At 44.5% G+C, this 16,019-nt stretch overlaps 1 protein-coding gene across 1 annotated transcript in view; it reads left to right on the top strand.

The window, feature by feature from the left end:
- UNC45B (unc-45 myosin chaperone B) overlaps nt 1-16,019 on the top strand; it is a 33,573-nt gene that overhangs the window by 15,804 nt on the left and 1,750 nt on the right. Inside the window, exons 9-19 of the mRNA XM_032789663.2 lie at nt 588-759; nt 3,117-3,417; nt 3,996-4,090; nt 4,680-4,821; nt 5,276-5,416; nt 6,248-6,375; nt 7,265-7,331; nt 9,807-9,920; nt 10,024-10,139; nt 14,048-14,165; nt 15,092-15,247. Coding sequence (XP_032645554.1) covers nt 588-759; nt 3,117-3,417; nt 3,996-4,090; nt 4,680-4,821; nt 5,276-5,416; nt 6,248-6,375; nt 7,265-7,331; nt 9,807-9,920; nt 10,024-10,139; nt 14,048-14,165; nt 15,092-15,247 — 1,550 coding nt within the window. The remainder of the gene's footprint in view (nt 1-587; nt 760-3,116; nt 3,418-3,995; nt 4,091-4,679; nt 4,822-5,275; nt 5,417-6,247; nt 6,376-7,264; nt 7,332-9,806; nt 9,921-10,023; nt 10,140-14,047; nt 14,166-15,091; nt 15,248-16,019) is intronic.

Genomic DNA, 16,019 nt, shown 5'->3' on the forward strand with positions numbered 1-16,019 from the left:
CCATCTAGAAAAGTAATCTGACGTGGTGAGACTCCAAACTCTGGATATTATTCAAAAAGGAAGAACTTCTTGTAGTTTTTTTTTTTTTTTAAATCCTGTTTTTGGGAGGTTGAGCTGAGCTCCACTGAAACACCTTAACCCTAACACCGTCTTTTAACAAAGATTTCTTTATGAAAATTTAATCCAGAATCTCCTCTAGCATTTCAAAGTCCCTCTTCCTCATTGCAAGGCCTTCATGCCACTAAAATCAGCAGGTTTTGTGTGTCTCTTTAAATAAAGGACAGATCCAGTTGATGAACAAGTACTGTGAAGAAGATAGTTATTTTGCCCATAATTTTATGACTGCTGTTTAACAGCTCAATTCTGCAAACTTTGTTGTCATGGGTAGAGTCCTTACTTGCATCAGTAAATCAATTGTTTACATGTTTGTCTAAGGGTTAACAAGATTGTGTTAAGTTAGTTTATAGGCCAGATGTCTGAAAATATTGCAATCTGTACAGTTTGCTGTAGGAGAACGTCCGCTGCACAGTCCATAAATGTGGTACATGCCTGTCCTCTCTAAAGGCCCTATTAATTCTGTGTCCCAGGTCTAAAAAAGATATTGAAAGTTGTAGGCCAGGTTCCTGAGCTGCCCAACTGCCTGCCCTTAACGGAGAACACCCGGATGATCGCTTCCATTCTCCTGAACAAGCTGTATGATGACCTGCGATGTGATCCCGAGCGAGATAACTTCAGAGAGATCTGTGAAGAGTACATCAAGTGAGTCAGGGTGGGGATGGAGCACTTCATGGGGACGGACACCCAGAAACGCAGAGTAGAGTTCTCAAGGACCTGGGATTGGATCAGATGCTGTGTAATGCTTTCAGATTCTTAGCAGTGGGGACTGGGCCAAAATAAAATGGGCCCTGTGTCCTCCACCGTAGTTAAAAAGCTCTTTGCAGGCTAGAGCTTGTCAAGGGAGGAGGCAACCAAAAAAGCACTAGGTAGTGAGGGCGCAGTCGTGCCTCCTCCTGTGGCTCGCAAGGAGACCAAACTACGTCACCAGGTGCAGCATCCCGGCCTTTGTAACAGGGTTAATTGCCAACGGTCAAGAGGCCCTGGGCAGGGTAGAGCCAGTACACTCTATAGCGCTAATCCTTAGGCAGGGAAGCAGCCATGGGGTGGCAGGGGAAGGGGAATGCAGGCCTGCCCAACTGCCCTACGTTCCAGGCCAGGGCCCTAACAGTAACGAGGTGTCCCACTGCCGGGTCAGCAGGGATCCTCCACCAACACGCTGACTGGCTGTTAAGCCACGACGCCATCAACTAAACCTCTGGGCTACTTCCTACCCAAGTTCCAGATCTGGCTCAATGGTCTCCGGTTTGGCAGGGTATTCAGCCACCAGCAGTCCTACCAGCTTCAGCTCCTCCTTGGCCTCGGGCCTCCCCAGGTCAAGGCCGCCGCCTGGCTCGGCAGCAGGCTCAGTGGGCGGCAGCAAGCAGGACGTGTCCGTCTCCTTCCCTGGCTCGACCTCTACTGGGCTAAGGGCTCTGCCTTTTGTACTTCCTGCCCCATCTCTCAACTTCCGGTGGGAGGGCTGGAGCTGGTGTCATAGGTTTCACCTCCCACTCTGAACTTTAGGGTACAGATGTGGGGACCTGCATGAGAACCCAAAAGCTTAATTACCAGCTTAGATCAGTATGCTGCCAGCACCAAATCATTTAAACAACCGTTTGAGTCATTTGGGAACTCTGTCTTCCCCCCAAAATATCTCCCTCTCAAGTACTCCATAACCCTTCCCTGGTTAGCCTTGAGAGACTTTTCTACCAATTTCCTGGTGAACACCGATCCAAACCCCGTGGATCTTAAAACAAGGAAAAATCAATCCGGTTTTAAATAAGACTTTTAATTAAAGAAAAAGAGTGAAAGGGAATACCTCTGTGAGATCAGCATGCCAGCTATGCTCACAGACAACAGATTCAAAAACACAGAGGATTTCCTCTGGGCAAAAATCTTAGTTAAACAAAAGAAAAACCCAATTTAATTCCCCCTCTTATGCAAAACGAAGTCACAAAAGGAAATAAACATAAGCTAATTGATTTCTTCTCTAATACTCACTACCTTGGTTGATTCCTGAATCTTTTTACTCCAGCACAGAACTTAATGAACAGAACAAAGGAAAAACTTCCCTCCTTCCTCTTGAAAAATCTTGTCCCCACATTGGTTCCTCTGGTCAGGTGTCAGCTAGGCTAGGTGAACTTCTTAACCCTTTACTGTCTCTTTATGACAGTTGGCCAGACTCCACCCAGCTGGGTGGAGAAAGTGGTCTCTCCCTCTCTGGCTCAAAGGGAGGTTACACTGCGTCATTACGCACTGAATGGTTCAACAGATTGATAATGGAAACACTGAGCCTCTCCTCTTCAGTCTGCCATTGAAATCTAGCCTACAAGCCACGGCACAGTCATCAGTGACTGAACGCAGGCCCTCTTCTGAGTGACGGAATCCGCACCTTGTACTTATAAAGTGCTTTTCACCCAGACTTCTGCAAGCGCTTGCATGGTGGCTTAGAGTTTTTAATCCACAGATGGATGAATGGAGATACAGGGAGATGAAGTGCCTCACTAAGGGTCACACAAGTCAAGGGTAGAGCTGGAAATAGAAACCCGGGGTTGACTCCCGGTCTGGTGCTTTCCTCCACTGGGCCGCAATGTCAGTTTAATTTCTGTTCTGAGTGAACCTGTGTCCACGTCATCCAGATAAGTCTGGCAGTTACTTCAAAGAAAAGGACTCCCTTTATCTTTTCAGGTAAGGGCGTTAGAAGGTAGTTCCATCTCCATAGTTGAGAGGAAGTTCCTCTACTCATAAGTAGGGTATTGTGGAAAACTTGCGTTGCTTTTTCCAGCACTGTTCCTATCTTGTGGATAAAAAGAAGGGGATGTTCAGAGTTGGTTGTCATGATAAAATGTGCTGGACTAAACTTCAGTTTGGAAATGGAGCGCTGTTTGATAGAGGATGGTGGCCACAATGCGTGGCCCTCAAGGAAAGAGACTGGTAACGCACCAGAGGTTCTGACAATAACACTTCATTCTCTCCCTCTAATCCTGCCCCCTGCTGATTTTTTTTCCTGCCCCCTACAGGAGCAAGGTTGACCCTCAGGACATGGATAAGACTCTCCATGCCGTCCAGACAGTGTCTGGGATCATGCAAGGGCCTTTTGACTTGGGCAACAAGTTGCTGGGCATGACGGGTGTCATGGAGATGATGGTGGCTTTGTGTGGCTCTGAAAGAGAGATTGACCAACTGGTGGCTGTGGAGGCCCTCATCCATGCTTCCACCAAGCTGAGCCGGGCCACCTTCATCATCACCAATGGAGTGACGCTGCTGAAGGAAGTCTATAAGAAGACAAAGAATGAGAAGATCAAAATTCGAGCTCTAGTGGTAAGTTTTCAGCCCTCAGCCTGCTCTGCTACCTGCCAACACTTCATCATCCTGTTCTAGGAAGAACTCTGCCTCTAGATTCAAGCTTAGTTTGCAATCCTGCAAAGTAGTAGCATCTGCTGCTCAGCCAGGGTACTATCCATAAGAGCTTGCACTCGCGTTCCTCCTCTAAAGAGTGTGGGGAAGGCAGAGGGCATGGCAGCTTGCAGGTCTCAGCAGAGAACAAGCTTTGTAATGCAACAAGATTCTCATTCTCCTTGTGTCTGCCATCTTGGATTCCTCTCCATGAGGAATAGCAGTGACTACTATATAAAGTTGAACCACTGTGTCAAATTTCTTTCAGGGCTTGTGCGTGGGGACTAAAGTATTTTCATTCATATAATAGAGAGTGAATGGAGTCAGGGCTTCAAAAATATAAATGGAAAACCTGCTTAAAGCAATACAGAACTTTACTGTAATCTGTATCAGTTTATGTGGAAGACAATTCATTACCATTCTCTTAAATTTCAGCTGGACTTCTGAGAATGTTACGTATTCCTGTATCAAGCTACATAGTGTCCTTTCAATCTCTTTCTCAGGGTCTTTGCAAGCTGGGATCAGCCGGAGGCACTGACTATGGCCTGCGACAATTTGCTGAGGGATCCACAGAAAAGCTGGCAAAACAGTGTCGAAAGTAAGCAGAACTGAAAGGTGCACTTGGAATTCTTCACCTGTTACTTGTGTTCCACTCCTTTCTTTCCAAAATATTTTTCAGTACCCTCTCTATTGGAGAGGTCCTCAGATACATAGTACTTTCCCTCAGTTGACTAAAAAGTTGTCTAACACGGAGTCACTGATAACATCTAGATGATACTGAACAGAGGTTTCTAGCATTTCTGGAAACATTTAGGTATCCATGCCTAGAACTCTTACACCTCATTTTCTGTTTGCCCGTCCTTAGTTCACTTTTGCTAGCATCAAAATCCATCTGGTTACTCACTCACCAGCTAAGAAACCAAAGAAAATAATTCTATTGTCTAAAAGGTAAAATATATTAAAGGTCTCTCTTATAAAACGCATAAGTACACCACCATCACCCAGCTTCCCTAGAGGAACTTGGTATCCAAAGATAACTTTCACCATTAGGATCTATGGTTTCCGGAGTCTACTGTATGGGGTCTGAAGATGCCATTAAAAATAAAGCACAGTTCCCCAGCACTCTTAGGGGTTTTGCCTCTTCGTCTCTTGTAAATCTGTTCTCATGGAGATTTTGTCTCGTTCAGGTGGCTGTGCAACACCAGCATTGACATCCGCACCAGGAAGTGGGCTGTGGAAGGTCTGGCATACCTAACCCTGGATGCAGATGTGAAAGATGACTTTGTGGAAGATAAGCCAGCCCTGGAAGCCATGTTTGAATTAGCGAAGGTACAGTCTCCTCTCCACAGCCCCTTGCCAAGCTAAAATAATGCCATCTTCTGCCTCCAGCCTTGCAAACATTGCTTGGGTTGATAATCTTGATGGGCAACCTTGAAGGTGACAAAGTGAGGGGGTGTTTATTACCATCATTCACAAATTGATATGATGCCTCTTAATGTCTCACCAGGCTGATAACAGTCATCCACCAGCTGAACAGTATCTTCCTTTGGAGTGCTCCGTGTGTCACTTACCTCTAGCGGCATAGCTTATATCTATACATCCTTAACATGGTGATAATGAAGTTCAAAGATGTCAAGTAACTTGCCCAAAGCTGCACTATAAAACCCAGAACAGAATCCTAAACAGAGTCCTAAATACCACACTTTTCTCCAGTCGCTACGCCACACTACCAGTGGTTCCCTCAACATCCCAATCCAGTTCAATGTTTCCATTTTTCATGTAGACAAGTGACAAGACTATCCTGTACTCTGTGGCTTCCACGCTGGTGAACTGTACCAACAGTTATGATGTCAAAGAACTGGTCCCAGAGCTTGTGCAGCTGGCGCAGTTTTCCAAACAGCATGTGCCTGAGGAGCACCCCAAGGTAGGTTTGTTGTAGCCAGGACCACCGACCCCCTATACTTTTCATCAGATGGTGGGGATTCCAGAACCCCAAAACAGCCCTTCTGAGAAGTGCTGTATCCCTAGCTGCTTCAAGGGAAGGCTTAGCTATGGACTCCACATAGTGACGTTGCCCATCTCCTGCAGTTCAGGTTTTTACATGTTGAGCTGTATGTCCCGGGGACTAAAGGAAGATACAGAATATTTAAAGTTTAAGCAGTGCTTTTTTCATTATAGAGATGCCCCAAGGCCTCAAATGAGACTGGACCCCCACTGTGCTAGAGGCTGTACATCCATAAAGTCAGTTCTTGTCCTGAAGAATTTACAAGCTAAACACATAAAACAAAGGGTGGGGAAAACTGAGGCACAGGAAAGCGATTTGCCCTAGGTCATGAGGCAGGTCAGTGGAAGAGATGGGACCTGCAACAAGGTCTCCTGAGTCCCAGTCCATTAGAGTCCGGCTGCCTGCCTACCTGAGGAAATGGGATCTTACCAGGCAGCAAGCCGGGGCACGAATGTCCACCACAGCAGCTTGTCCCCACAGTAACGTCCCGTGTGGACATGGGTGCCGGTCAGTCAAAGCTCTAGCGAGAGCAGCGCTGTACTTCCGTTAGAAACAGAGTAGTTGCTGCATACTGCAGAACTCTTAGTGCGCAGCGCTAGCATCCCTACAGGACAGTACTGCGGGGCCAAACAGCACAGTCCGGCTTTCTCCGTAGTAACGGCTCGGGCAGACAAGCCCTGAGTACGTGGGGTGGTAGCTGTAGAGACGCTAATGGAAGCCCTGCTCATTCTTTTTTAATGCCCCTTTCAGGACAAGAAGGACTTTGTTTTGAAGCGAGTGAAACGGCTGCTGAAAGCTGGTGTCATTTCAACCCTGGCCTGTATGGTGAAGGCTGATAGTGCCATCTTAACGGACCAGACCAAGGAGCTGCTAGCCAGGTATACCTGCCTCACTCAAACACACACTGAGGTGCAGAAGCAGCATATCTAGCACTGAGGCAGCTCTTTGGGTAATTACTGTAGATGGTCTTACACGAGAAAACCTTCACTGAAAACCTAATGTGGGGGCTCCACTGCATTTTACAGCTCAGTTTAAAGCCGAAGCAGCTTAAACTTCCAAGTCACAGAATAAACTGGTTTGGTTGCAAATATATTAACCATTGAGCCACATAAAAGCTCTTCGCACAAAGCGCAATTTACATTCTGTCAAAAGAAAACTGCATGCTGTGGATTCGCACCAGTGAGGTCGGCTAATAAAAGCTAAAGGTGGCAGCAGAGGAAAATGGTTTTTTACAAACATCTAAATGTTAGTCCTGAAACTAATTGCCGATCTACCACTAGGCTGCAGTTTGAATTGCTAATCTTACAAAACTTTATACAAATCTAATGGAACGGGGAGGAATTGAAGAGGATCGAAGCTGTTACGTTCTCTAATTTAGGTGATAGAATCATAGAACATCAGGGTTCGAAGGGACCACAGGAGGTATCTAGTCCAACCCCCTGCTCAAAGCAGGACCAGCCCCAACTAAATCATCCCAGCCAAGGCTTTATCAAACCTGACCTTAAAAACTCCTAAGGAAGGAGATTCCACCACCTCCCTAGGTAAATCATTCCAGTGTTTCACCACCCTCCTAGTGAAAAAGGTTTTCCTCATATCCAACCTAAGTGTTATTGCACTATATTAAAACTTAGGTATTACTGGTGAATATACCTGCTGAATTTAGTACTATTCACTGAACATCAGCCACTCGCATCATACCAGGGTGAGCAGGTGGGATGGAGTCTCTTTGCAGATCGGTTTAACTGAGCAATGCTGTTTTTTTTGCAGAGTATTCCTTGCCTTGTGTGAGGATCCCAAGGACCGTGGTACCATTGTAGCTCAAGGTGGTGGAAAGGTAACTGATTATCATTACACCTTTAGAATATTCTGAAACAGATGCTCACAATTAGCAATGTTCAGCCACTCCAAGCCATCTGGGTTTGCATATGTGGGGAATTGTCGTCATGTAACACGAGCCATGGGGTGCCTAAACTAATTATACACATTGCTAATGATCTGAAACCTTAACTCCTTGATAAAAGGGAAAGTGGACCTCCTGGTTATGGTTTTTAACTTGAGCATGCAGGAAAACTAAATTCTTCTTGGCATGATTGCACGTGTCTGTTCCACTGTAGGTGTCTTGTGCTCCAGCGCACAACTGTTGGAGTTTTCCTTACACCAGTGGTGCTCTTGGACCTCTTAACGAGCCCTCCCCCCCCCCATCACTTCCACTTCACACACAGAATCACGGCTGCCTCCTCCACCCCAATATTCTGGCCCTTCTCCTGGTGGCCTGGAGGCTTTGTAGTGAACTTCAGCAAAGGAGACTTGCTCTAGAGAAGTTCAAGTTGTGCTGCTGAATAATAGGAAACGACCAACTGGAAGTATTTGCCTGGCTAAATAGAAGAGATTTTCCATCTGGTCCAAACTGAAAGGGATTTTCCCTGTTCTTGCTTCTATTCAGCACATGCTGGACTCTCTTCTGTCCTTGAAACAACAAGGACTGGCGATTAGCCTATCAGAATATACCTGAGGGCTATACCAGCATTGCACCCACATGTGGAGAACCGTTCTGTCTGTTCCAACCCGGTGGCCATAAGATTTTTAAAGGGATTGGACAGACTGTTCCTGCAGGTACAGAGCCCTATTCCACCATGGAACCTCAGCGAGTCTTAACGAAGCTGATGAGTCCCCTGCACCACCTTGAGTCCTAGTGACTTACCCTGTTGCACCTTTTGATGAAGGTAACATTTTTAGTAGCCATTACATCATCCAGGAGAGTGGGGGAGTTGAGGGCTCTAACATCTGATCCTCCATATATGGATTTTTATGCAGACAAAGCCTACCTTTGTCCTCATCCAAGTTTTCTTACAAAAGTGGTCTCCATTTTTCCTATTAAGTATGCAATTTTCTTACCGACCTTCTTCCCAAAACCTCATGGTAATAAAGGGAAGGAGAGATGACATGCTTTGGATGGTAGATCTTCAGTGTTTTCTCAGGAATGGACTAAACCTTTCAGGTCTTCCTCTCAATTTTTCATTGCATTTGTGGACAGAATGAAGGGCAGTCCTGTTTCCATGCCAAGGATTTCGTCGTGGATACGCAGTTGTATTCAATTGTGTAACCAGTTGGCTACCATGAAGCCACCAACTAGTGTTCAGTCATTCAACTAGGTCCCAGTGACCTCTGCGGCTTTTCTGACTAGCACGTCCATATTGAACATTTGCAAAGCGGCAACTGGTCATCATGTCATGCACCAGCGTAGCAAGAGGCAATCTCTCAACAATCTCGAGACCATGTTAAATTTGGATGAGTGGTCTTCCAGCCCCTGTTCAAACAGACTCCAAACCCAACTCCAGATGGAACTGCCTGTGAGTCACCTACAGTGGAATGGGACACGTGCACTCAAAAAACTGTAACTGCTGTTCAAGATGTGTTGCACATGTCCATTTCACAACCTGCCCTCCTTCCCTTCTCTGAGACTATCCAGTAGGAAGGAACTGAGGGGCTTCAGGGCAGCTCAGCCCTTTATGCCTGTGTGCAAAGCAGCAAAGGGCACTCGGGCCACCCTGACAGGTACCACTGGAGTGCACCTACAGTGGAATGCACATGTGCAACACAACTTGACAAACAAAGTTATGGAAAGGTTAGTAACTGTTGTTTTTTGCAAGATCAGCCTTTCTTCAAAGGAAGGCCACTTTCCCCAATATTTTAAATATATATATATATATATATATACGTATCGTCCCCAAACAAAGAGAAGTGATCCAGGATTCAAATATCTGCTGCCTCATTTAGTGCACTACTAGCAGATTTGTTGGATGAGATGGGGCTTTTGTTTTCTTGCGTCCTCTTAAGAGATGACATTTCCTAAAGCGATGCTTGATGGGGTCCAATCACAGATTGAGCACGTTGGCATTCGCTGATGCTGTGCTGTGCTATACACTCCAGAAGGTGATGCCTCTACCAGGCACTTCAGGAACGATTTCCTCTAATATCTGCTGGCTCCTGCATCAGCCAGGAATCCTGTTCTACTGCACAAGAGAAGTTGTCCTTTGAAGTGGACTCCTGCAACACTGACCCTTCAGTCATGCCTCATGCAGGCCACCATTGAAGCAATGATAGTAGTTGATAGCAACTGAAGTAGTCTGTGGGCTCGTGTGTGGGTATTTGACAACACAGAAGCATGAGACCCGATGTGCTCTGCAATTCAGAGTTTATTTGGACAAAACTTGACTCTTCTGGAGGCTGTTCTGTAATAAACTCGAGTAAAATAAAGACAATACTGTAAATCTTTTCATAAGCCTCCGTTCTTTGCTGTGTATAATAGGCCCTGATACCTCTAGCACTAGAAGGCACAGATGTCGGCAAAGTGAAGGCTTCTCATGCTCTAGCCAAAATTGCTGCTATTTCCAATCCAGACATAGCATTCCCAGGAGAGAGGGTAAGTAAATGTAATTTTCCCTTGAGGTATTTTTGTGATAAACCAATGGAAACGGACAGAGATCCAGAAACCAAAGTGACAATCCAATATTCCCTACTCTTAGGTGTATGAGGTGGTCCGGCCGCTGGTCAGCTTGTTGAATACAGAGAGAGATGGGCTGCAGAATTATGAGGCTCTATTAGGTCTCACTAACTTGTCAGGAAGAAGTGACAAACTCAGGTAAGTTACAATGGTTTTGTCACCTTTTCCCCCATACTACCACTTAATCAGATTGTGAAATGGTTTAGGAAAGTCCCGATAAAGCAGACTCTCCTTTCAGGTTACGTCGGTATCACTCAGGAAATGGCTCTCACAGACCAATGACTTGGTGGTCGGTTAGTGAAATGTTTGAAGATTTTTTTTCCCCCCATTAAAATGTTTAACCTTCATCAAAAAAAATTTCTCTTAAGGAAATTTGAGTTTTTGTTGAAAAGCTAAAAAAAATTTTTTCTATGAAAACTGAAAAATATGAATATATTTTTTTAAAAAAAGTTAAATTACTCAAAGCCACTCTTCATGTGAAAATCTCAGTGAGATTTTTTCACCCAGCTCTAGTCAGTTCCATCCCAGGAGCTGGATTCCTACTGTGGCACAATGCCTCCATTAAGTAGCAACATGAGACCAGCAGAGGGTGAATTCTGTTTAATGTCTCACTCTAATTCTCATGGCACATTTGGTCGATATACCTGGGTTATCCACCACTTCAAATAATCCTTTGCAGTTTAATAATCCCATGAGCCATCCAATCTCCAGGGAACTTTTTAAAATAGATATAGATCCTTGCAGCTCTTGGTCACCAGTGGCCAAAATTTCTAGCTCTCTGACACTCTACGGCCTACGTTAAAACAATCAGTGGTCTGTTGTATTAACACAGATGGAATGTGTTGACCCAAAGAGTCAAAGATGTGACCCTGTCGCTGTCCAACATTATACAGTTTTAAACTGTTTGGTATACCGAGACGTCAGCTGGTTAGTTCCATGACAAACACATCAGTAAACATTCTTTTAACCTGTTGTTAAAGATACAGAAAAGAAAGAAAAGCAGTTAAAGCATTTGAAATGGAAAGTATTAAATAAGGAATTAATTTGAACACCATCCCTTGTGTTCTCTTTTCCTTTAGCTGAAGAGAGTTTTAAGGAGAAGGGGGAAAAAAACGTGTTTGACGGCCTCTAAGATGTTTGCAGTGTTGTTGTAGTCAGGTCTGTCCCAGGATATTGGCACGACGAGGTCGATTGAGATATTGCCTCACCCATCTTGTGTCTCTAGGATGGTAATAACTGGCCTGTGTGAGGGAAGAGAAGTTAGTTGAGAAGGGCTGGGAATGTTGCTGTTGTTAAGTCCAATCCTACTTCCTTTAAGACCCCCCGCCCCCCGCCCACACAGCAGAACAGACAGAAAATGCAGCTTCTGTCCCTGGTGTTGGCTCTCACTCACAACCTCTCTGCTGGAGAAACACAGGCCCAGCACATTGTCTGATCAGCCACTCCAAGGCCTGCACCAGCACTGGGCTATTTAAGGCATGGCTTTTAGCTGCCTCTTTATAGTCACAGGCTTACAGCAGTGCTACAAAATACACAATCTTGACCAGACAAGCCAGACTGTTGTTAAACAGAAGGCAAAAGGAGAGTGATAAGAAAGAGAAGAAATTAGGTGGGGAAGAAAAAATCTTTGGGGAGGCGGGCGAGGAATAACAATGTGTCATATCCCAGGGAGTGATTGGGATTCAGCTGGGCCCCGTGAAAGTGGTGGTGTCGTCTGTCTCCTTCTCTCTGGCCAGGGCATCTTTCAGGATCAGGATGAAGAAGATCTGGGGTCCCAGGAGAGAGTGTAGTTGGCAGCAATGATGGTGATGCTCGTCCCTTCCCCTCAGCCAGCTTTGTGGTAGCTCCGTCCATCCATCTCAGCTAACTTCCCCTCCAAAATCTTTTCTATTTTTTTTAAGAATCCAAAAAGGGAGTGGCTGGCAGAATAGCCTCCCCCTCATTATTTTGTTCACCAATTAGGTCTAACTTTCGACACACCAATTTTGGTTTGATTTCTGATCTCCCACTTTTCTCGCTTACCAGGAATGATCTTAACATGCTCCCTGAGTTCTAGCAGGGGGCCTTTGGGTTTGCCCTAATCTCGTTTTTGTCTGCTTTTCGCACTTTTTCCTGTCAACATTTATTGTTACGGGTTATTGTCACACTTTATGAACTTTCTCACAGTTGAGCTCAAAATTAAGGTAAATGTGTAGGCCCAATGATCACAACAGGTCTCACCACCCTCCTGCTACCCCAACCTTTTGTTTTTGTGGTTGAATTTATTTCGAGGAGGAAAGGAGAAGTCTGAAGTACTGTTCCTTTAAGATTAGGGGAGGTGTAAGCGGAGCAGCAAGAACATGGAGACATACTTGCGTATCTGAAGGAAAGGCCAGGACAATGGAACACAAGTGTATCCATATTGCTTCACTTGAGGGTGTGTTTGTATGATGTGTAGCTGCATGGAATAGAACAGGTTGAAAAATAAAAATCCTTAAAATAAACTAAGGGATCTGCAGATCAGGCTTCTGTCAGGGAAAACTGATGTGGCAAGCACCTGCTCCCTTCTGAATGCGCTTTCATGGTCAACTGGCAAAGTTCAGGGACAAAAAAATTCAGTTAGAAGTAGGGCTTCTGATTTGAGGTTTTAGCCAATAAACCTCAAGTGATGTCTAATAAACACTGGAAAAGATGAGTCAATTCATGTTGACGTTACCTCTTTTCCAGTGCAGTCTATTTATATAGGCTATGTTCCTGCTCCCTGCTTTATATCGAAGGGCTCATCTACACAGAGCAGTAATGAGGATTATGGGGGTCTGATTTCTAAAGCGCACGAAGGTGTTGTGCATTAATTAATCCATGCAGACCCTGCTGGTGCGCGCTAAAGGTTCCTTAGTGTGCTTTAACATTTGAAACGGTACTATGTTAAAGTGAACTAGTGAACACACGCAATCAGTGCTATACTGGGGTTCAATAACACAGATAAAAAGCTTAAACTAACATGTAAGTCACTTTAATTTGTATTATATGTATAAAAATAAGTCCTAGTTACACAAGAATTTTGGGAAGCACTGAAAAAAATCTTCTCCTTATCCAAGAGAGCCCTGAAAACCACTGATATTTGGACATCTACATAAAACTCAAATTACTAACTAGCTTACTGAAAAACAGAAGCCCTGATTATAAGGAATACCCTACACTTCTCTCCCATCCTGAAGAGGATGTCCTGTCCCAGTGCCTGATCAATCAATCATTTGCCCCAGTATTGGCTTGTCTTTGCATTAGCTTGTTCATTTTATTGGGAAGATGAGCAATTGCTGAGATCTACAGTTTTAATTTTATTCGTTCAATCTGAACTCACGCAGAACTTCAGGATAGTCTCTGATGAACAGCTACAGTAGTTTCCTCTCCAGCCCTGCAAAGGGGACTTTGAACTCCAATCCTACGCAGCATGGAGCATTTTTCACGAAGACACATTACATCTCTAAACACAGAGCATTAACAAGGTGTAAAGTAATAGAAAGAAAATGGGGTTCTGACTGTTTACCCACAGCTAACGATCAGAAGATGTTACACTACTAGAAAAATATGTAATCAAGATAAATCTTCCTGCATGATTGGCACTGAAGTAAGCTGACAATGATTCCTGTTATAAGAAGGAAGGGGTAGATAAATTAAATTAATGGAGGATAGGTCCATCAATGGTTCTTAACCAGGCTGGGCAGGGATGATGTCCCTAGCCTCTGTTTGCTAGAAGCTGGGAATGGTAACTGGAGGATGGATCACCTATTCTGTTCATTCCCTCTGGGGCACCTGGCATTGGCCACTGTCGGAAGACAGGATACTGGGCTAGCAGGACCTTTGGTCTGACCCCGTATGACTGTTCTTGTGAAGGGATGACTGGAGGAATTACTTTTAAAATTAGCGATAAAAAGTTTCATGGCTTAGATGGAGACAGCTTGTTTTTAAAGGCTTTCCCTGCCTCCTCTGCCTGCTGGCTAATATTTCATGGCAAGCACATCATAGCACAATGCTGTGACCATATCTTTTTGCTGCCCTTAATTCAGGCTGAAGATCATCAAAGAAAAAGCCCTACCAGACATTGAGAATTACATGTTTGAGAACCACGACCAACTCCGCCAGGCAGCTACAGAGTGCATGTGCAACCTGGTTGTCAACAAAGAGGTAACCATTGGGCCTTTTGCAGCACAGCTTGATGCACTGCTTTTTGAATGGCATTGAGAAGGTAGTTTGGGAACTTCTGGTCTCCTAACATAAGAACAAGGACATTCAGTGAAACTGGCAGGTGTCGAATTCAAATCTCAAACTTTTTTGCTCAGCATGTAATTAGCTTGTGGAACTCACTGCCACAGAATGGGGGAGGCCAGGAACTTGGAAAGAGTCAAAGAGGGATTGGCTCTTTAGATGGGTAACAACAATATATAGAGCTAAAGTAGTTAATGCTGGAAAATGTTCTGGAAAGAATCTAAACCATCCTGCATCGAGGCTTAAACAAGCCTCTCTTAGGGATTAAGCTGACACTCATTGGAGAACAGGTTACCCCACCTTTCCCCACTGTGGGGCTCCTGCCACGTTCCTCTGAAACATCTGGAGCTGGCTACTGTTTGAGACAGGATACCAGACTTTAATGGACCACTGGTCTGGTGTAATATGGCAGTTCCTAGATCAGGGGTAGGCAACCTATGGTTCGGCACGCAAGCTGATTTTCAGTGGCACTCTCACTGCTCGGGTCCTGGCCACCGGTCCGGGGGCTCTGCATTTTAATTTAATTTGAAAAGAAGCTTCTTAAACATTTTAAAAACCTTGTTTACTTTACATACAACAATCCTTTAGTTATATATTATAGACTTAGAGAAAGAGACCTTCTAAAAATGTTAAAATGTATTACTGGCATGCAAAACCTTAAATTAGAGTGAATGAATGAAGACTCGGCACAGCACTGCTGAAAGGGTGACGACCCCTGCACTAGATACTTTAAAACGTGTTTTCTAGTACGTATTTATACCCGACAGTTTGTGAAACTGCCACTCCAGTATGAATCCCATAAGCCTTGCAACTCACTCCCCATTTTTGCATTTCATTCTCTTGAGGTTCAAGAGAGATTTGTGGCCGATGGAAACGACCGACTCAAGCTGATTGTGTTACTGTGTGGCGAGGACGACGTGAAGGTCCAGAATGCAGCAGCAGGAGCCCTGGCCATGCTCACAGCAGCACACAAGAAGCTCTGCCATAAAATGACCCAAGTGGTAAGAGGAAAAATCGGATGCCCTAAACACTACATAGTCTCAAATGCTCAAAGGCAGCCTGGGTATGTTGTAAAATTCTGATGAAAGAATTTTAAACAACTTCTACAGCGACAAACTTAAGTATCTGTGCGAAATCCTAGGGAAAGCAAATAAATTGGAGCACAAAGCTATGTATGTTTAAGCTAACTGTCTAATTTAGTGACTTCCAACAGGGAGTGACCTACTAAAGCTGATTCGAAACTCCCAGCCCCAGATTCTTCCCGCGTTAATGTTTCCTAGGATTAAAACAGCCTTTTTTACCTGATGTGTGCCCAAAAAACTCTGGTTGGAGACTTGAGATAGCCGGGTCTGTCCCTGCACCCTGTACCTCTCACGTCCAAAACCTATGGCTGGTGTAACCCCAGCATCATTACATTTAGGCTTGACAGGATCATTTCAGCAGGTAATTTTGATGGTTGTTTTTAATTTTTTCCCCATTTTTATTGGTTCAAATGTTGGCTGCTGTAGGAAATTGTGGGGAGGTCAGACCATTCACGCCAGTAGATGCTGAGATTCAAAAAGTTTAAAGCTCTATTACAGTTAAAACACACATTGATGTCCGGCTATTTGGTTTGTGTATTCTGACTGTGATGTTGACAAACGCTTCCGTTCTCAAGCAATGTTTATCTTTGCCCAGCTGTGCAGTTTGATTTACTAGCAAGGGGAATATTTTTTTTTTAAATCTGTGTGCATGCCGTGAAATCAACATTTTCCCGGTGTTTACTGATAGCAA

This window comes from Chelonoidis abingdonii, chromosome 20, assembly GCF_003597395.2.
Source record: "Chelonoidis abingdonii isolate Lonesome George chromosome 20, CheloAbing_2.0, whole genome shotgun sequence".
In the NCBI taxonomy this organism is placed as follows: domain Eukaryota; kingdom Metazoa; phylum Chordata; order Testudines; family Testudinidae; genus Chelonoidis; species Chelonoidis abingdonii.